The sequence below is a fragment of the Chrysemys picta genome, chromosome 2 (genome assembly GCF_011386835.1).
Source record: "Chrysemys picta bellii isolate R12L10 chromosome 2, ASM1138683v2, whole genome shotgun sequence".
NCBI lineage: Eukaryota > Metazoa > Chordata > Testudines > Emydidae > Chrysemys > Chrysemys picta.
Window position 1 is genome coordinate 162988918 of NC_088792.1, and position 21532 is coordinate 163010449.

Sequence of the window (21532 nt, forward strand, 5' to 3'; positions counted from 1 at the left end):
TGGGGTCCAGGCTGCAGGTAGGGAGGGGAGAGTCCAGGACAGGAGCTGGGGAAGCTGTTTCCCAGGTGAAAGCTGTTTCCCAGGGTCTGTCTCCTGGGTGCTCATTATCCTTGTATTTCTCTACCTGTTTCAATGTGGTGAGCAGAGGGGTTAGAGGCAGCCCAGATACTAACTGGATTTCACTGTCCCTTAAATGCTTTAGTTTCAGGCAAACCCCATAAGATGCTAGTTGTCACCCCATTAAAATTGGAGAGGGGGGGCACAGTTCGACCCCAGAGCGGAGAACGTGGTGAGCTGTGTGCCCTGGAGGGAGCAGGCCTTCTCTGGGATGCCAGTAGCTGCTGAGATAGCTGGGGGTGTCCCTTCCCAATAAATGTTCTCCTGCTCATTTCCAGTGCACTAAAGCGCTTCCCCTGTCTCTGTGCAGCCTACAGAGCGGGTGGCTGCGGTACCCCAGCCCCTCCGAGGGGTCCACTGCCATTAGTCCAAGCGCAGGAGGCTTTGCTGCAGGGCAGAGGAACTTTTTCTGTTGTTTGTAAGACTCCAGTGAGGAGCTGCTGGGATAAACCTGATCCCTCTGCCTCCCTCGGGGGAACTGAGCGTTGTAAAAACAGTGCCCCAGCTGCTAAATATGATCTCTGACCTCGGGCCGTGCACTGCGCAATAATAGCTCCCCCCACTCATCTTCTTCCCCCGGAGCTCAGCAATTAATCACAGCACCAGACACAAACCATCACTCGCTACATCCTGCCTCGACTGGCCTCCTGGACCTGCTGGCTGAGCTGGGCTGGGCTCAGAGACACCTCCCCGCCCAGGCCTTGAGGCTAAGGGGAACCCAACTAGCTACCACAGTCAGAAAGAGCAGCCAGGAGAGCTAGAGCTGGGAGTCACTGTTCTCTGTCCCAGGGCGTATCTAGGGCAACTCCAAAAAGTCCCTGGTGCTCCCTGCGATTTACACCAGTGTGAGAGAGGAGAGCGTGACTCTCAGCCCCGCGAAGACGCTCCTGCCGGGTTGTAGGGCAATTCTGCACCAACAGAAACATCCCCAACTGCTCTGGAGCAACTCACCAGCCCCTGAAGGGAGACAGCCCTGGACAGGCCCATAAGCCACCCTGCAGGAGTCTCAGTTGACTCCAGCTGGTCAGTGCCAGCCACTCCCTCTGCGAACATCCACTGTCCTGTGAAATTCCTTCCAGCTTGTTGATTTTAGGGCTCTGGCTGGCAGGGTGGGAGTGGAGCTAATGGGAAAGAAATGCAGAGGGAGCACAACACAGAGAGCCAAAACCCCACCCAGAAAGCACTGCAGGCAGACGGGGGCAGACAAACTCCACTGGCACCATCCCAGAACATGCGATGTCACAGCCTCTGCGGGGAGGGGGCTTGCTGGTACTGGTTACGGTTCCCATTGCATGCGCTGTGGAGCTGAACCATCACGTTGCAGACAGCCAGTTGACTACGGTTCCCATTGGCGCTGGCTTGCCCCAGAGCTGTCCCTCACCTAAGCCCCAATACATTCTGCCATCCTGCCGCTCCAGGTCACTCACTGACGGAGCTAGAACTGCAGAGTTAAGGAACAGGGATTATGGGAAACATATCTGTGGAGGCGCCACCACCCACAGCAAGGGCTTCATCTGCCTCGCTGCCTGGAGATTATCCATGGCCTCTCTGCTCTGAGCTGGGGGGGGGTCGAAGATGAACTTTCCCCCTCACTCCCACCCCCTGCCAAAAACACCCCCTGGCAGGGCGTGGGGAAGAGCGAAGGAGCTGTAACTCTGTGCTCAGGCAGCTTTCCAGGGAAGAGCCAGACAACGAGACTGGAAGATTGGCTTCCTCTCCCACTGCCCGACACCAGCGAGATAATGCTCCCCACCCCCCTTCAAAAGAGCCCTTGCAGGTGGAGCTTAGCCTTTTAGCCAGCTGGGCTAGTGTCTGCGGAAGAAAATGGACACGCCTTCCCTCCTTGCTGCCAAGGGGAGAGGGGATACAATGGAAGTGCTGGCCACGGGGCACTCGTGCTGCCCCAGTTCTAGTGACGGACACGATGCCCTGCAAAGCCCACAGCATTGGTCCAGCTGGATTTAAAGTGACCGGCCAGCTGGACACTGAGAGCCAACGCTGCAGCGAGCCAGCAGCACTCAGCGCTTTGCACAGTCAGCTCTCTCAGCAGCGGGTGGCCCAGGTATCCAGCGCTTATGGGGGAGCTAAGGCCCATCGCTGAACTCCTCGACATGGGCCGGCATGCGGGGCAATGCACAGGGCCTCAGGGGGTGAGGGGAATAGGGTGACCAGACAGCAAGTGTGAAAAATCAGGACGGGGGGGGGGCGGAGGAGGGGGAAAATAGGAGCCTATATAAGAAAAAGACCCAAAAATCAGGACTGTCCCTATAAAATCAGGACATCTGGGCACCCTAGAGGGGAAAGGGCAGCGTGATTCTTTGCAAAGCTCAGCTCACATGCTACTAGCAGAATCTCCGCCCTAAGGAAAGCACAAACCCCGAGAGGGAGGGAGGGAGGGAGGAGTCGGAGAGGGAAAGAGGATTAAAATACGAAGGGAAAAAACACCCCAAAATATCCCCGGGGAAAGGCAAAACAATAGCCCCCTGCAGGCATGCTCAAGAGAGGATGGATGGGCAGGAGGATCAGGCACTGGACTGGGACTCTGGAGATCTGGGTCCTGTTCCTGGGTCTGTGCTTCTGAATTGGACAGTGCTTGATACCACAGTGACAGGCACAGCACAAAACCCCTGGGAGCGAGGGAGGAGCTTTAGGCATACGCTGGACCCACGGATTAGACAGACTTCAGACCGGGAGTGTAAATGGTGGAGGACGACACTAACACGTTGGGGAAAATAAACCTCTGTGAGTTTCTGCAGGTTTTCATTTAACCTGAAGACAAAGACAGGCTTTGTGAGGCAGACCGAGCCTGCTCATGGAAATACCTGGACTTTCCCCTTTAACTAGATGTTTTACCACCGCCAAATTTAGGGAACTATAAAAGGCAGTAAGTGCCCATTAAGATTTTATTTGCTGCAGATTTTTCAGTAACTGGCGGGAGCCCTGACAAAGGCAGAATTTCACCAGACTCAACAAGGAGGAGGGCTGGAGACTTAAAAACCTTTCTCTCCTGCTATAGCAGAAGCTGCTCTCCCAGCACCAGCCCTGGGGATTATTACATCTCCGAGAAGGGAGTGTCGATGCCTCTAAAACAGATGTAAACTGAAACCCTATAAACATAAAAAACGGAGTCCAGAAAAGCTGCTGCCTTTGCAATGAATGGGACCCAAGTGCAGTCACTCGCTGCTCGCCAGGTGGCACCTACCAGGCCCGCAAAACACCGCACTAGTTAAAAAATAAACAGTTCAGTTGCCTGCCTGTTGCCCATTTTCTCACCATTAACACTCGCCGTTTGCCATGGGCCTGGCACACCCTGGCCTGCCCAGCTGCTTCCTGCAGGGTGAGAGGACAGTGGCTGTGGGGCTGGCAATCTGGCACATGGCCTGTGGGCACAGGAAGGAAACGAGAGTGGAAGAATCTCCTCCCGCAGCAGGCCCAGCCAGCTCCACCCACCAGCGCCCACAGCCTGGGCAGCTGCTTCAAAAACACAAACTAAAAAGGGAGAAAATGATCGAGACCCATCTCCTTCCTGGCCTGTTAGCGGAGAACCGGGTAGCTGCCACCGCAGCCTTGCACAGGACAGCAGCAGTGAGACCCCGCTGGATCCAAAGCGTTCCACAGACTTACCGAGCTCAGCCTCGGCTCCGCTGGGCGCTAGGCAGGGATCCAGACACACAGAGGGGAGGGAACCTGCTCAGCACTAAGCACTGACCCAGGGAAGGAGCTGAGGATAGAACCCAGGGACCTGCTGTTGTTGTTCAAATGGGTGCCTAAAGTTAGGTTCCCAAGTCCTCCTTTGGCACCTAAATAAGCGGCCTGGTTATCTATAACACTGAGCACTCAGCAGCTCCCGCTGCAGCCACAATTTGCCTACCTGTGCCTTTAGCACAGGGCCCTCCCTCCGCCCGAGAGCTATCCTACACTGCCTGAATGCACCTCTCTGGTTAGACCCCGGAAGTGACGCCAGCCTGGAGGAAAGCAGGCTTTCCAAACAATCTACTCAGGCTGTACAAACCCCCTCCTGGCAGAGAGCAGTGCAAAAGGCAGGTAAAATGTATGTACATGTGGATCTTACGGACCCTCTCCTACCGGATATTTGAGGGTCCATCCGCACTGGGAGCAGGACCAGGCTAGGTACAACCACTTCCCAACATGGAGTCCTCCTGTTCTTCTTTTTATGGACAGAGAATGGTTTTCTCTGTGCACAGCCTCCGAGTGGGTGCCAAATGACAGACTCTGCCCCCAGCAGGGCTCCTCACCATGGCTGTGTCAACGTAGCGGTGAGGTGTTACTGGGAAAGGCTAAAGCTCGGTGCCCATTTGCTAGTTGCTTGCTCTGACTAAACTACAGCTCAAGAGCATCTGAAGACAACGGAGCAGACTGGGGAAGGGGAAGGAGAAGGGGAGTCTGCCCTGGAATCCTCATTAAGCTCTCAGAAGTTAAGAAGCCCATCTCCCAGCCTCCTGCCGTACCCTCATAATGCAACAGCCAGTCTGATTCCCAACACAGCCCGGTCACTCGAAACCCAGCAAGCTACATCCCATGTACTGTCACAGTCTCCATGCCCCATGGAGTCAGGCGCACGGCTTGTCTCTAGGACTAAGGAGAGCCAGTCCTGGCCACCCCTCACACGCCTGGGGGAGTTTCAATCATATTCCAAAGCTCTCTAGGAAACGTCTCAGGGGACGGGCGGCTTTCTAAGCAGAACCCTGTTTATTCAAGACAAGTGCATATTGGTGAGAAAAAAAAAAGCAAAGGAAGTTAAAATGCCAAGAGGAGAGCTCAAAGTTTGCCATAGTTTGTGGCACCTCTGGGCTCTGTGCTGAGGCAGCAAGGGTGGCCTCTGGCTCCAGAGCCAGTTACTACTGTCTGGAAGGCAGTACGGGGATGGGAGTGCCAAGATGCCAGCTCCTTGGCTTGCATCACCCTGTAGGGAAAGGTTGAGGCCATTACCATGCACGACTGTTGTCAGTATCTCTCTCTGTAGCATTCTAGAGCTCCCATCACTGGGACACATTGGTGCCGAAATCGGTATGCTAGCCAGTGCACCATGGCTGTTCATGCTAGGCTGGGATTTGCAAAGCAGCCAAAGGGGGTTAGGCACCTAAATCCCATTGAAATTCAGTGAGAAAATCCCAGCCTTATTCACCAACACAGCTCACTTGCGGGTACCATACACTTCATGTCGTCCTGACCATTCCAGCATTGCTATGTTCCCCTAGGGAGCGGGAGGGCTGGATACTCTCCCGCAAACAACAGCCACCATCTGGTTACAGCCCTGTTCCTCCCCTCCCGGCCATCAGCCACAGACAGACAAACCCACCAATCACTGCAGAGAAACATCAGCACTGGGAGTTCTGCTCTTTATCCTGGGGCATGGTAGGCACATGAAATGGATGCCAAGCACACAATACCTTGGGGTTTTGGGGGAAGAAGAGGACTAGTGGGGAGGAGGAACAATGAGTCCTAAACACAGAAATGCCCCACAGAACATTCTTGTGTAGTTCACGCCAAGACGCAGTAAGTCAGAAAGCCTGTGCGTTGGTGACTGGTCTGTTTATTCTCTGCCTCACCGTGGGGAGAACCGAGGCTTTGAAATGCTATAGCGTTACTCGATGTTTGGGGGCTGCCTGCAGTGCCCAGGTTGGCATTGGGCCAGGCCCATTAATACGTGGCCATTACACCTCAACATGCCACCGGGTTACAGAAAATTACAGGGGTAGAAGGGAAACAAAAGCCTCCCAGCCTAGCCAGGGAGAGGCAGGTTCCCATGGGTCTCGTTCGCAGCTCCTGGCAAAGAGCAGGGTAAGGGTTGTGACTGGTCACAGCAGAGTTGCCTGTGAGCCAAACCCATTAGATGCCCTTTAGTAACAAATAGTGATTAAAGACAAGTGGGAAGCTCTAGTTTGGGGGACCTGGTCTCTAGCCCCAGGAAAATGCCACTTCGGTTGTGGGAAGCCCGTGCTGCAGCAGCCGGCCGAGTCAGCGCTCGCTCTGCGATCACTCAGTGAGAGTGCTGGCAAAGCTTGGGAGCACTGAACCACCACCAGAGCCTGGGCCCTTCTGCAAAAGCCAGGAACTCAGCCAACCCAGCTGACACATGACACACAAACAAGCGACGGGCAATGTTCCCCAGTTCCCCAACATCTCCTTCTTTTCGGAACGGTGCTTTCATCACACACACTAATGGCCAGTAGAGACCAGACCGAGCACCAGGACCCAGACCAGAGCTCTAACGCAGTTCTCAGGTGAGGGCAGGCTAGCGCATTCCCCTGCTGAACCCAGCGGGGCCATGACCACAAGTCAGTGAGATGTTTACCACGAGTTATTCCAACACCACAACACAGACTCCCTGACATTCAATGAGGACTCCCCAGCATCCTTCAAAACAACTAGCCAAGGCAAGGCCGGTACCTGTCTCGTTCGATAATGGGGGAGGTCACCACACTGATCTCAACTACAGCTCATCAGAATGAGGGAAATGCTTGCCATGAAACAGAATCAGCTCTCCCGTCCCACAGACAAGGGGGAATCCCTATCAGCTTTGACACAACCCGGTCAATGTTTTTCATTGCACACATTTTTTTCCAGAGGAAAAATGGCCTTTTTTTTTCAAAAAGTTTCTTTTGAATTTTTCTCCTTTTTAAGAAATGTTCCCTTATTTTGTTTGTTCTGAATGGCGATGTTCCTTTGGCAATACTTCCCGTTTCCCAGCCAGCACCAGCTGGCGGCTGGTGAGACGTTTTTGCAGCTTCTCGGCTCAGGTAAGCCTGTCTTCCCTTAGCACAAGCACAAACCGTTCACTGCAACAGCCAACATACTCGCTGATCGTGTTCCTACTGCGGGACTTCAAAACAGTCTGTGCTTGTTTCATAAGAAAGTCAGAGACACCCAATATCTTATAACCATTCAGGAGCAGCAACTCAAAGAAAGAGGGCTGCGAACAGACGTGCCTCTTATCCCAGCAACCTGCCCTTAAAAGGGCTCTTTCTGTCACATTTCTATTCACTAGCAGCAGGAGCTCTTGACTCCAGCCAGAGAGACTCTAGACATGAGAGGAGCAGAAGGGTATGGTTCCTCTTACCTTGGTCTGGCAGGGTTGGTGCTGGCCTTGCAGTGCACAGCGTGGCTGTGACCAGCACAGCCCAAAAGAGGAGGCACCTCCAGGTAAACATCCCAGTTCTACAGCTACTGGTTGGCAACTGGGCTCCAGAACTCCATGGGGACTCCCGTCTAGACTGCCGGCTTGCTAGCTGGGGCTCGCTTAATCTTCTCTTCCAAACTTCCAGTCCCTTCAAACTGCCAACCAGGAAACAAGAAGAGTTAGATCAGAAGTAACTCCGGCCCCTGCGCAGTGACAAACAGAGAACATAGGAAATCCTCTCAAATTAAACTGCCTCAGACGTGGATTTTAAAAAAAAACCTGTTTGTGTTAAAATCGATGGGGATAAGTCGCTGCGATTTCTAGCCCTCTCTTTCATTTAAAATACAAGTGTTTGCAGCTCTTTTTGTCAGTAGGTGACATATGCTACAAAAGAGAACAGCTCCACCGTGCAATAATAAAGTCACTCTGCGTGTGTGACCTTCACAGCTAATCTATAAACAGTGACGTTTCAGTCTGGACTCCCCTGGGAACCTAGGGGCTGGCTGCACTTCCAAATTTGGGTGCCTAAAGCGAAGCACCCAAAGCTATGTTTCAGCACCTCAAAGCAGCCACCCATTTCTCAGAAGTGCATTTCCCCTGGGCTGCAATAAGGCTGCAGGGGCTCCACACCAGAGCTCCTCGGGAATTTTTCAACAAAAAATTCCAGTTTGCCAAAACCAAAACTGTTTGCAGAAAGGGTGGGTCTGGACAAACCTCCAGACTCAAACAAACATTGGAAAAAGGTCCGAAAAACCTGTCAAAATATCCAGTTTCAGCATTTGCTAATTGAAAAGTTTTGGTTTTTCATTGCTTATTTTGAAGCACACAAGTTTTAAAAGGGCCTGCCTATGTCAAAGTCTCACCAGATCTTTTGCTTCTATAGCATCTCTCATCTCAAAGCAATTCAGGAGCTTCAGAAACTTACCCAAATATATCTGCACCCACCACTGAGGTGCAAGACAAGTGACCCCACCAGCACCACCCAGCAGTAACGCAACGAAAGCAGATATTCCCAAGCAATTGCATGTGTGCTGGAGCAGGGCTTGAAGAAAAACAGAATAGGAACTGTCCTTCAATAGTCTCCAGCTCCAATCAGGGACATAACCGGGGGGGAGAGGAGGGATGTGTGCGCAAGCGCACAAACACACGTAACACAACAGAACCAAATTTATCTGAACTCCTCTTATCCAAAGCTTCCCATTAGCCAAAACCAAACAAACTTTGCATCCCCGCTTCTATTCAGGCGAAAGAGATTCTGCTGCGTACAGCTCTGTGAACACAGGTTTTGCAGGACGACCCATCAAGGCCCTTCAATTCGCCCCCGACCGATGTGCACTCTCCCAATAAACGGCATTTGATCTCCACTGAGTGACATGCCTAGCTTGTTGTGAAGAAGCAGAGAGCTTCAGGATCTGACTTCCATGGTCTAGTCTTCAGCTCACTGGAATTGGAAAACCCAGATTTCTGGAACCAGCGGGTTAATTTGCATCCATTAGCATTTTTGCTCCTAACCTAAGGTTACCACGTGGAGAAGATCTCTCGCTCTCTCACCTAGCACCACGGAGATGGGCAGGACAGTCTGGACAGATAAGGGCTAAAAAACACCTTTTGATTCTAAAAATAAAACACACACATAAACCCACCAAATTGAAACCAACAGTTGGGGCCAAGACTGAAGACACCAGGGGAAGTAGAAATTTGCCTAGATAAAGCTGAGCGCAGCCGTGCTGCATCTGGGCAGCTGGGAAGCTGTGCAGCTCAACACAGGTTCAGCCCCTGTATTCAAACAAGACCCGGTTCAGCCCTCCCGTGAACGAGAGCAGCTCCTGGTGAGGTCAGTGAGGGCTGGGCCCAGGGCTGCGTTTGGCCACAGATTGTATCCCCTGTGACTGAGAGTGAATTGAGAGCATTCAATGGCTGAGTCCACTCCCCCCACCCCCCTTAAGCGAGTGGAGGCTGAGAGCCCCACAGCCACCACCTCTGCTCAGTTGAGAATTAGCCTGTAGCTGGTGGTGTCAACAGCTTTCCAAGAGGTGGCTCACTAAGGGGGACTAGCCAAAGGCAGCCCACAGAGCTCCCCAACAGCCCTCATCCTTAATGCATGGAGGCTGATCATTCCCAGCTTGCGAAGCCCCATCCTGAGATAGGGTGACCATATAGAAGTGTAAAAAAATCAGGACAGGGGATTGGGGGGGTGGGGGTAATAGGAGCCTATATAAGAAAAAGCCCCCAAAATCGGGACTGTCCCTATAAAATCGGGACATCTGGTCACCCTATCCTGAGATGAACAGCCTGGCTGCAGTGCATTCTGGGACCTGTAGTCTCCATGGGCTGCACCACGCCAGTTTAAGGGTTTGGGGTGACAACACTCAGGTTCCTGGCCCATTGCCAGGCCCTCTACTCAGCCCTGCCCGCAGTGCCAAGTCTTCCCGCAGGCAGCTCAGAGACTCATGACTGGGTCCCATCCTAGCCTCCAAAGCACAGACCCACTCAGCCATCCCTGGCCAACCCCTCCACAATGGGGTTAAAACAGAGGGCTAAGCCCTGCCTTCTAAGCGCCACCCTTGACTTTGCAATGGCATAAAAGACAACGTCCCCTCACCGCTCAGTCATTAATAGTCCCTGGGGCACTGTGACAGAACCAGCATGTTAGAGACCTACCCAGCTAATTTACATTCTGCCTCCAGAACCGCCCCCCTGCATTTTAGTTGGCCATAAGATTCTTCACTTCCTGTCCTAAAACATCAGGTCATTCTACTGTACTTGATTAAACAGCAACTGTGTTCTGGGCCCAGATGCGTCTGCCATTCAGTAGTGGGTCAAGTTGCCTCTCTGTATCTTACCTACCGTTGTGGTGGATGGGAATGTGAGACTTCATTCATGATTGCAAAGTGACACGAGATCTGGGGCTGGGATGTGCTGTCGATGTAGAACGCTGCGTTTGTTATCAGGATGATGATATTGATGCTCTTCTGAAGGCAGTGGAAAATAACCTGAATGGAAGCTGATGTTTACCTAGCTGAACTTTAAAAGGATTCTTCCACCCGGGGCTCTCTGCTTTTGTGCCACCCAAACCCTCAGAGCGGCTCCCAAAGGCAGTCCTGCTTTGCAAAGTGGCTAAGGTTTGGGGGCAGTGTATCGATACAGGCGCTTGGATGGCAAACACCAGCTTTATCTCCATGCACCGGCGTGCTCAGGCGCCAGGCAGCAAGTCTTAAAATAGTTTATTGAATGTTAACAATTTACCCGGGGTTGGGAGAGGGAGGGGATTCTTTGTGGAAAAAGAAGTCTTTGGTATTTTTGGAAATTATTTTCCGTCTCCAAGTGGTTTTGTTTATCGAGCGCACATGCTGCCCGGAACATGTCCTAATGTGGAATGTCCTTGCGAAGGCCTCTTCTGAGCACAGTGCTTTGCCAGGGCCCTCGCAGGGAGAAGGTAGCACCGCTTGAAGCAGCAGCTTATGCAAAGTGAGTCAGTGCTGGCACAAAACCCCACAAAATTCTTTCCCTAATATACCTCAGAGATGGCTCATTTCAGCTGAGTCAAGGGGAGCTGCTTCCTGCTCAGCTAACCAGGACCGAATACTTCCATGGAGAATCACAAGGATCAGTCACTAGCAGTGATCTGTCCCCTGGCTGATGCTGGAAAAAGTGACAGGCAAAAAGTAAAAATGTGGATCAGAGAATGGGAAGGGAAGTGCCCCACTGACGCTCCATTTCCACTGAGTAGAAAAGCGTTGGACAGAAGCAGTGCCTCAGTAGAGCAGAGGCAGGAAAGCAGGGAGATAGAAGAAGAGGAACCTCTTCCACTGGGGCTTAACCAAACACCCCATCTAGTGCAATCAAAATCAGCACTGAAAAGCAATTAGGCAGCCAGAGCTGAGGAGTTTACAGGGAGGGGCAAGACTGGGACTTACCAGCCTGGCACTTTCCTTTTTAAAGCTAAAACTCCCACTATTGGAAGGGCTTGTCCTGAGTTGCCAGGCCCATCACCAGCAGGAACAGAGCTTTGCAACAGAAGTGTCTCTATTCTATTGACAGGTCCCTCCGTGTCTGAATGGCGCTTCTGCCTTGCCCCACCCTCCTGTCCCCAATGTCTGTTCTGTGCCAAGACCCTGGGCACATGAGGTGAGGAAGCCGGGAGAGCATTTGTACCTATACAAACAAAGATGTGACTCTTCTCGGTGTTTGCGCAGCTTTTCTATAAATCTGAACAGAAAATGGTTCATTCCCAAGGGCTGGAACGCTAACAGGGCTGCCCGTCAGCTCCTTCCAGCGTGCAAAACCTAGTGCTCCCCACAGTTCTATGCCCCTATCCTCCCCGGGGTATGCTGCAGAGTTTTTATTTTTCAGGGGAAGATTTCAACAACTAAAAATGGAAATGCTAAGAGAGAAACTATACCTAAGTGCCCTTTAGAGACCTGGCTGCAGAGGCTACAATTATAACTAGCCCAATTACACCCACACTTCTATTTAAAACGGTGGACAGATCGCGTGTGCATTCATGTGCCCTCCCACACCAGGATGCCCACACAAAGGCAGAATCAGACACTGAGCATGCACCCGGTTACCTGTGCACACCCTCCCCAGCAGAATCACACACACTGCACATTCACACATGCACAAGTCCACTCAGAGTCACACGCTGGTAATGCAGCTCAGACATCCTCTCACTGCTTGGAGGCCCCACAAAGGCATGATCTACTCCCACACCCTTTGCTCACATATACACAACAGATGGGAAAACTTCAAAAGGTTCCCAGCTTAGACCTAGCTCTCTAGTTTTCTACAATGCTGCCCCTCACCATGGTACCTGAGAAAGCATCCAAGCACCCAGAGTTTTATCCAACCTCCTCGAATCATCCAAACAGAGCTGGGAATCTCAAGCGAGCGGGCTCAGCACACAAAAGGCACTTCAATCCTTGGCTGCAAACCCAGAGCAAATGTGCATTTTTTTTTTTTTTGACATTTCAGGGCTATGGAGGATTCTGACTTTACCCAATCCTGTTTGCTCACCGTTAGGGCATGTGCCCATGGCTCCAAAGGAAAGAGTCAGAGGGTATCCAATCAAGGCCAGCACTCTGCTCACAGCCCCTCTAGCTGTGTACTATTTGCTATAAGGGAATCAAGCGGTATTTTACCCACGCATACGCTAACAGTCACCATGTCCCATTGTCCCCCAGAGACACGCTGGTTTCCAGGCCTTTCAGTCAGGGAATCTAGTGATCAAAATTGAATGTAGCAGATAAAACCCAAGGCTGCTTCAGGACTCGACAGGAATGCAACTTATAACTCAACTCCCAGGTCAGTGTGTCATCAAACTCCCGTGGGCTGGGCTCAACCCAGCCACTACGGTAGGGTTGCGTTTGGTCTGACCAAACCTGGAACTTGCCCACTGGGGGCCTAAAAAGGACAATCGAATTGTCACTGGAAGAGACAAATCCAAGAACACATGTGCTGGGACCAGGCTGAGCTGGAAGGGTCACCAAGCACCAGAGAGGGGCCTGAGCATGTGCCTGTGCTGACCAGCACAAGGGTGGCGTGGGAGGATCCTCTCCAAAGGGCTGTGGCCAGCTCCCTTCTCTGCTCGCTGTGGTTTTTCAGTCATTGCTCCTACCAGTGGCTTTAAAGCCACATGCTCTTTGTAAAGCAGCGTGGAGGGGCTGTGGGGGGAGCAATTTAGGGTTGCCAACTTTCTAATTGCAGAAAACCAAACGCCCTTGCCCCGCCCTCATCTCCGAGGCCCCACCCCTGCTCACTCCATCCCCCCTCCCTCCGTCGCTCGCTCTCCCCCATCCTCACTCGCTCATTTTCACCGGGTTGGGATTGCAGGAGGGGGTGAGGGCTCCAACTGGGGGTGCGGGCTCTGGGATGAGGCCAGGGAGGAGTTTGGGGTGGAGGAGGGGGCTCCGGGCTGTGGCCGAGGGGTTCAGAGTGTGGGAGGGAGCTCTGGGCTGGGGCAGGGTGTTGGGGCATAGGAGGGAATGCGGGGTGAAGGGTCCAGGAGAGAATTTGGGTATGGGAGGAGGCTCAGGGCTGGCGGTTGAGGTGCAGGCAGGGGTTTGGGGTGCAGGCTCCGGGTGGCACTTACTTCAGGCAGCTCCCAGCAAGAGTCCGGCATGTCCCTCCAGTTCCTAGGTGGAAGCATGGCCAGGGGGTTCTGCTCTGCGCTGGTCCACAGGCACCGCCCCTGCAGCTCCCATTGGCCTGCACTCAGGGCACTCAGGGCAGCGCTTGGAGCCCCCGTGGCCACCCGTATGGCTATGAGCCAGAGGGACATCCGGCTGCTTCCCGGGAGCCGCAGAGAGCCGGGAAGGGAGTCTGCCAGCCCCACCAACTGGACTTTTAACGGCCTGGTCAGTGGTGCTGACCGGAGCCACCAGGCTTCCTTTTCTACCAGGTGTTGTGGTCGAAAACTGGATACCTGGCAACCGTAGGGAGCATGGGGGTAATAACGGGTTGCTGGATATTTCAATATCTGACATGTGGGATTCTCAATTGTGTCAGTACCTGAAACCAAGCCGGTTTGGAGGGGCGAGCGGATGCTGGGGAAGGAAATGCTCAGCAGTAGAAAGGGAAGGCTGAAGGGATGGCGTGGGTGGGTTCTGTTCTCACTGCGGCTTTAATGGAATCCGTCCCCAGTTCAGGTCACAACACACCGCTGGTCATAAGGGGAAAGCCACAGGGCTAGTCGTTTTACACCCAGCCGCTCCCTTTGAAAGCAATGGGGACTCCTCCTTCCCCAGCTAGAACCATGGGAGCTGCTGGATGCTGACCCATACTGAAAACCGGGCCCATAATGTGGGCATGAATCAAAACCAGAAGCTTCACTCAAAGACTATGACTGGCCAGCAGCTCAGCGCTGAGCACCACCATGGCAGCTACCTTTGGTCAGAGTCCTGGCTCCAGAATCGCCCTCCACAGGCCAGCAGGAACTGGCAGTGGTGTAAAGAGCTCTGGGCAATATCTTAATTCACCTAACAGTGACCCCTACACCCAGCTGAAGATCAGGGGCCAGTGCCTCCGAAGTGAATCCCCGCCCATCTCCTCCCAGCTGCAAAGGGGAGACCTCGCAACAGAAGATAGAAAGCACGGACCAACAGGCTGTGATGGGGAAGTGGGGTCTCCCACCCCCAGAACAGTGTGGCAGGGACATGGTTGAGGTACCGGGTGCAAAGTTCACCCCCCCCCCCAAGGCAAGCAGGTGACTGGATAATCACTTACCAAACACTGGAAGTAAGCATGTAACCCAGCTTGAAAATATGCATGGCCTTAGGGGAAACTGCATATTTTTCACTTGAGTCTCAAGATAAATAAAGCCTCAACCTCACTGCAAACTAAGGAAGCGCCACAAAGTGCTGGGACCGAATTAATCCCCCGCCTGCATCCCTCCTCGCCCCGGACTGCACTCAGGACAGGAACCGAGTATTTGCCGAAATAAAGAGCAAATAATTCTAATAGTGTCTAGGGGAGAAAACAGTAATGTTTAAAGCAGACACAGACTTGGAAAAATACATGCCTGAGTGTGCAGAATACAGCACTTAACCCTTCCATGCAGTAACCTTCTCCCAAGTCACATGTACATTTCTAGGAGCACATTGCAATGGCCCACAGCTTAGGGGCTTCAGCAATATGGAAGGGATTATAAAAAGCATATTCCTAATGAGTAAACTAAGATCTCAGTCAGAAGCCTCTTTAAGACTTTCCTGAATTTGCTCCAGGCACGAAGTCTGATGCAGCCATCTAGCAAAAATCTAACTGATTGCCTTTCATCACCTCGGTGGAAATATGGGATCAGGACGGAGTAGGGAGGGAACAGTTTAACAACACTGGGATACCTTTAACATTTCAGAAGTGACCCCGAACAGGGGTGCTGTCTAATGGACAGGAGAGGGGACTGAGAGTCAGGATGCCTGCCTAGCTGGCCCCCGGCGTCTGTTCCCAGTTCTGCTACCAACTTGCTCACAGCAAAATCTGAAGCCAACATTTTCAGAAGTAGCCTCAGTTTTGGGAGCTCAGTGAGAGATGTCTGGGGCCTGGTTTCCAGAGTTGTGCAGAGCTGTGGGTTCTCAGTGACCTCAGCTGGGCTTGTGGGTCTGAAGAGAATCAGGCCCCGGGGATCTCAAGTTGGGTACTCAAAATCAAAGGGCTCTTTAGAAGATATGGGCTGTAATCTCTCTAGGCCCCATTCGGTGAAACAGGTATGATCATATTTACCTGCTTGACAAGAGAGTCGAATGATTGCAAAAAGCATGCAGCTCCCCAGATGAAAGGTTGCTAGAGAAGGGGAAAGGATGAACTCACTCAATTCCAGCAAATATTTTCCTACTAGAGATAAAGACAAACACCCACAAAAGAGAAGGAAAAAGACCTCCAAGGCCTGGAAAGCATAGGAGGAAGTTGAATTACCAAGGACTAGAGCCTTTGTGAGCTGATCAAATCCCAACTGTCCTTTTCAGCAGGCTGTAAGCTATAATGCTATGAGAACATGCATCATGAATGCAGCACACTGGGACTGCAAGCAAAACGGGTTCTACTTCAGGTTAAATTTTTAAACAGCTAAATACACAAGGTTCTGGAGGGAACAATAAAGTCACCAGCTCTCCTGAAAGCATGAAGGGTTCCCTTCCCAGCTTGGGCAGAGCAGCCTGGTTCCTTATTTTAAAGTGGAATCGGAGTCATGAATACGGTAGAGTCAGACGCTGACAGATTTGTAGTTCCCGTGGACAAGAGCTGGTGGTGCAGAGCATGGGAAGAACCTCGCTCTGTCCTTTACCATTCCAGGGCAGAGACTATCTTGATTTATTTTAATCCTCTCCAAGCAAGACAATGGGAAGGCACCAGTGCATGCCAGCCACCCCTGAGATTAAGGGAGGAAGTGCTCATGTGTGGGGGAAATGGCCATTAGCCAAAGAACTATGTGAGGACCTGTTCTCCTGATCCCGCACCAAAGCCAAGACTAGGCAGGATACCGTCTCCCTCTTCTCCCCCAGCCCCACCACCCCCACACTATGTGATTTGCATAGAGAACTTGTTAGAGCTGCAAGAATAGTGAGGGAGAAAGAAACTCCACATCTGCCTGACTAGGAAAGCGAATTTTAACTGTCCTATATATTCAGGACTCTGAAAAACAACCCCCTTCCACGCACACACATGTTAGTAGTGCAAACAGTCCAATCGAGTACATTTTAAGGTACAAGTCACCAAAAGGAAACCGTATATTCAACTGTAAAATTGCAGCTTCCCAGTACCAATTTGTGGCATGCTAGTTACCTAACTCATACAATCAGAGAACAGAAACACTGCTATGTGACTTCAGTACCTAACATAGTACAAACTGCACCCATCACGATTGAATATAAAATTCAGATTTTGAGCTGCGTTGATTTGATACATAAGTCAAGTGGTTTTGTTCACATTCCTTGATTGGACGATTTATACAACTAACCGACACAGTATAAATTGCAAGCATCACAATTGACTATAACATTCAAATTTTGCACGGTGTTGGTTAATTATATAGGTCGTCCAATCAGAGAACACAAACAAGATCACAGAAGCAAACCAGCCACCACAATGCAAATAGGGAGCATTTACAACCTGATTATTTTCTGAAGAAATTTGTGAATAACTTGGAATAAAGAATAATTATAGAATCTCATCATCCACTCATCATGAATTTGTTAATAAAAAGTCAAAATTTGTTGAATATAATATCTGCAGTATTCCCAACTCAAGCATTTAAAAATTATGAGTCAAAATCATGAGATTTTAAAAAAAAAAAAACTTTGGGTTCTTCTGATTTTCCTTGGTTATGAAGCCTTTAGGGCTTCTGTTTATAAAATATTCTAGGTAACCAGTAAGGCTAGACACTTACTTAAAAAAAACCCCAAAGCAGATATTCCCATGCAATTGAATGTGTGCTGGAGCAGGGCTTGAAGAAAACACCAAATATCATGAACCATGCTGAAATGGTGAGAGTTGGCAACATTATTTTAATTTGTTAAGAGTTATGCACTCAGCTCCAGAAATGTTCAAAGATCTTAAAAGGTGGGTTCAAAAATGCCAAACAGTTTGTTCATACTCTCACAGCAAAGGCAAGTGCAAAGCTTTCCCATGGGGCGAGTTCTCTGTATGAAAGGCCTGTCTATATCAGGGATTTTTACACCAGCATAGCTACTCTGGTTTGGTACATCTCAATGCAGGGCTCAAACCTCACTTTACCCCGGCACCTCTTCACTGGAGGTTTGCACCAGCATGAGGATCCTTTCTACAGACATACAGACAAACCCCTTGTCAGAAGCTACGGGAAAGGCCCCTATCATTCAGGAGTGCTGAGAGCCATTCAACCAAACTGTAAATCCTGTGTGTGATGGAAACCAATTCAAGCCAGGGGGTGCAGCAGCACCCCCAGCACCCCTAGTTCCAGCAGCTATCATTTTATAAATATATTTTAAAATGAAATGTCACCCATTTGGAGCAGACAGAAAAGTAGCAGCACTATCAAGGGAACGTCCAGGAATTCCTTGTCATTTTGTTTCTGAAAGAGAGACTGACTGTGTTGGTAGTTGAGGGATGGAAACTGCAGATTCAGTGTCCCAACCCGGGGCACATAGAATCCATTAAATAAGGCCAGGCCTCGAGAAAACAAGTTCACTCAAGATCAGCCCCCAGATACAGCTGCATGCAGAGCTTGGAGAGTCTCAATGAAGAGTTTACTTCTGGCCATTTCTCATTCATGACCAAGGATAAACAGAGGGCCTCATTTAGCTTTGTGCAGCTCAGTGCGTTACAGGAGGGAGGACAGAGCACAGCCAACATTTTTTTAGACTCGCTAACAAACGGTCTAACATAAGGGGCGATATCTACAGCAGGACTACCCTAATGAGATACTCCAACCAGTGCCTCCTCATAAGGCCAATACAGGCTCCAACAAACTTCCGCTTTAGCAAGGAGAACTATGTCAATAAGACATTAGTAGGCATGAGGAGCCCGGGCGGGCATCTGCAATACAGGGCATTAGTACACTGCATGCCTGCAAAAATAATTCAGATAGGAGGGATATCGCTGGGGTGTCAAATGATTAGCAGGGCTGGAAAACTACACAGCAATGTTTTATGGGGATGCTTTTATATCATCCCCAAATACGGAATAGTAAAGCAAGGTTGGGGAAGCTTTCGGCTAAATTGTCGAGATGTGCCAGGTATTAAAAAAAACTTTCCTCAGACATTCAACTATGCAGAGTACATCTGCTAAGGAAGAGTAAGGAAACATTTAGCTTAATGGCCATGTCTAGAGAAAGTGCTATTCTATTACAGAGACAAAATCAACAGGCTTGAAACCAGAGGGAATATTTTCAATGCAAAAGAGATTTCCCCCACCCCTCACTAAACTTTGTACCTTAAGAAGCTTTTTTGGCTCAGAAAACCCTCCTCTTTTAAAAGGCAGGCCTCATTTTATGTGTTAAGGCAGCTCTCTTAAGGTCCCAGCGAGAAAACAGTTCCTTAAATCCCAAGAATCTCGCAGCAAGCCGAACCCCTAAAACTGGCCTCACTCGCTCTCCTCAGACCGCAAGGTTATAATGGGAGAATGGAAAAAAGCAACGCATGACTGCCGGGTAGTAATACAATGCAGGCTCCTTCGGGGAGCATGTGGGGAGCAGCAGCCCATCTAGCGAAGGTCTAGCAGAATGCCCGGTTGCAATGCTCTGAATCTGCCTACACGATCCCAGGAGGCTGTTGCTGGGTTTTGTTCAATTCAGACAGGAATGTCTTAGCCCCTTGCCTGTGCTCTCTGAACTAGCCAGGCAGCCGCATGCCTGCCATTAAGCTCCCAATAATCAATATGAGAAACATTTACCAAGTGCCAACTATCCAGAGAGTTTACACAAGTTCAAGAAACAACTCCCCCTCCCCTCCCCGCCTTCATTTCCAGTCACAGGGATCCTCAAAAAACAGCCAGTGGCCTGACCCCGGTGGCACCTGCCCTACAAGAACTCTGAAGCCACCTTTCCCCGTGGCCTAGAGGGGACTAAACCCCTCCATGCAAACTCCAGCCCGGGGCAGTCTCTAAAGCCCTGCTGCAGAAATGGAGAATTCAGCCCCATGCGCTGGGTGTCCCTAACCTTTGACTGCCGAAGCTGGGACTGGATGGCAGGGGGTGGATCACGCCATAAATTGCCCTGTTCAGTTCATCCCCTCTGAAGCACCTGGCCCCAGCCACTGTTGGCAGACAGGATCCTGAGCTAGATGGACCCTTGGCCTGCCCTAGCATGGCCGCTCTTCTGTTCCTCCCCTTACCCCAGTACAGTGACTTCAGTGGCTCTCCTGTTCCATCACGAAGGAGAGCAGGTCCTCGGGGTGTGCTCTGCCCACGGGACTAAGCAGTTCGCTCTCCTTTGGGGAGGTCTCGTCTGGTAGCCAGGCCAGGCACAGCACCAAGAAGTGCCCCCAACTCCTCCCGGTGGGTCCTACCAGGACCCATCCACGCCGGGGCTCCCTGCGGCCGGTGCATCGCTGGGGGATACACAAGGAAGCGCAGGGCCCGATCCTGCAGGCGCCCGCGCGCACCGGTAACTTTGCTCAGGGATGGGGCTGGCTTGCTCCCAGAATCGGGCCCTGCGAGGGACGCGGCGAACTCTGCCCAGCACAGAGCGGGAGGTTGCTGCGGGCTCCCAGCGCCCTGCTCCCCGGGCACCTGGCACCGCAGGCCGGGAGGGGCCGGAATCAGCCCCCGCGGCTCTGCCCCAGCCACTGCTGAGCAAGGTCCGGCCGCCCCCATCGGGGCCCCAGGCTGGCGCGGGGACGGGAAGCAGTGGGGTGCATTCCAGCCTCCATCACAGCCCCCCGCCGGACACTGACCCTCCCGCGGGCCAAGCTCAGGCTGCCCTGGGCGTTCTCCGCAGCGTTTCACCGCCAGGCCCCCAGCCCCGAGCTGGGGCGCCCCCTCTGACTCACTCCGGCCTCACTCAGCAGCCCCGCCCCCATGGAGACAGACCCCGGAGGCGCCCCCCCCTTCCCCCTCCCCCCAGGAGCGAGTCCCAAAGTTTGGGGAAAGTTTGCCCGCAACTGCGATGGCGCCTCCCGGGCAAGGGGGGCGGGTGGGGGGCCGCGTGGAACGCCCCCTCCCCCAGCTACTCACCGGTCCGACAGGGCACAGTCCGCGGGGTCCAGTGGGGGAGCGGCCGCCCCAGGCGGGGCCGGTCCCGCTCGGTGCCCCCGGAGCTGCCGCAGAGACACAATCCCCCGGCGGCGCCGGCTGCTGGGAACAATAGGCGCAGAGCCCTGGCCGGGGCTGGAGGCGCGCAGACCTCCCGATCCGCCCCAGCTCACAGCCCCGGCTCCATCTCACCAAGGGGGCCCCCGCGCGCTGTAGATCCGGGAAGGGGTCGGCCCCCGGGGAAGACACAAGTGGCCCCGACGCCCCCTAGACTCCGCCGATCCTGGGGGCTGGAAGCCCAGGTGCCCGGACGAGCTGCGGTGGATGCGCTGCGCTCCCCGGGTTCCCTCCGTGCGCTCCGGAGCAATGCACCTCCCTCCTCCGGCTGCTGCCCGGTGCCCAGTCTCACACTACGCGCTGCAGAGCAGGGCTGAGTCCCTCCCTCCTCGCCAGCCCCTCCTCCGTCCTCCACACCCCCCTCCTTCCCAGCTCCTCCTCCTCGCTTCGCTCAGCCCCTCCCGCTCCGCCTCGGCCCCAGTCCTGTCTCTTCTCCATCCCACTGCCCCCTCTCCGTGTTCCCACGCCTCCCTCCTCCTCTCACCCGCCAGCAACCTGCCGGGCTCACCCCCCCCTGGGCTAGCCTGTCCCGAGTGGGGAAGCGTCCCTGCCTCTGCCGGGAGAAGGAATCTCAGGCTCCGGCTTCTCGGGATAGACAGGAGCGGGAAGGGCTCGGGACTTTGCCCGGGAGGCTCTTCCAAGTGCGCTGGATGGGCGAACAAACCCCTCGGTATTTGGATCGTGCAGTGAGCTCTGAGCCCCCGAAATGCGGCTCCTCCTTCCGCACGGAGCTCATGGCAAAATCTTGGCTGTGGGGCGCAGGTGGCTGGGGAACGTCCCTTCTTCCCCAGCAGAGCTGGGCCTTTGGCCACCTCTCTGGTTTACATTTGATTTGCCTGTTCCCTTCCAAATAAACCCACGTGGTTTCTAAAGACTGATTCCAAACAGTGCAGTTTATTGTGTAGCGTGTGTTTCATATCCTGATGATTTCTGTGTATTATGGTAGCTCTCAGAGTCCCCGAGATCAGGATCCGGGACCCCACTGGTCTAGGTTGTAGT

The 21532-nt window shown here is 52.5% G+C and overlaps 1 protein-coding gene across 15 annotated transcripts in view; it reads right to left on the reverse strand.

Annotated features, from left to right (window-relative positions):
• Nucleotides 1–20864, reverse strand: part of FGFR1 (fibroblast growth factor receptor 1) — a 75713-nt gene extending 54849 nt beyond the window's left edge. For 12 of the 15 annotated variants that reach the window (XM_008172126.4, XM_065584672.1, XM_065584671.1 and 9 more), the window contains exons 1-2: nucleotides 20399–20864; nucleotides 7199–7413 (exon numbers count right to left, since the gene is read on the reverse strand). In XM_008172126.4, coding sequence (XP_008170348.1) covers nucleotides 7199–7289 — 91 coding nt within the window. In that variant the 5' untranslated portion in view covers nucleotides 7290–7413; nucleotides 20399–20864. Of the gene's footprint in view, nucleotides 1–7198; nucleotides 7414–19557; nucleotides 20147–20398 lie in introns of those variants that run through there. The other 3 variants (XM_065584669.1, XM_065584664.1, XM_065584663.1) reach the window with 3 other exon arrangements.
• Between the last annotated feature and the right edge of the window lie 668 nt (nucleotides 20865–21532).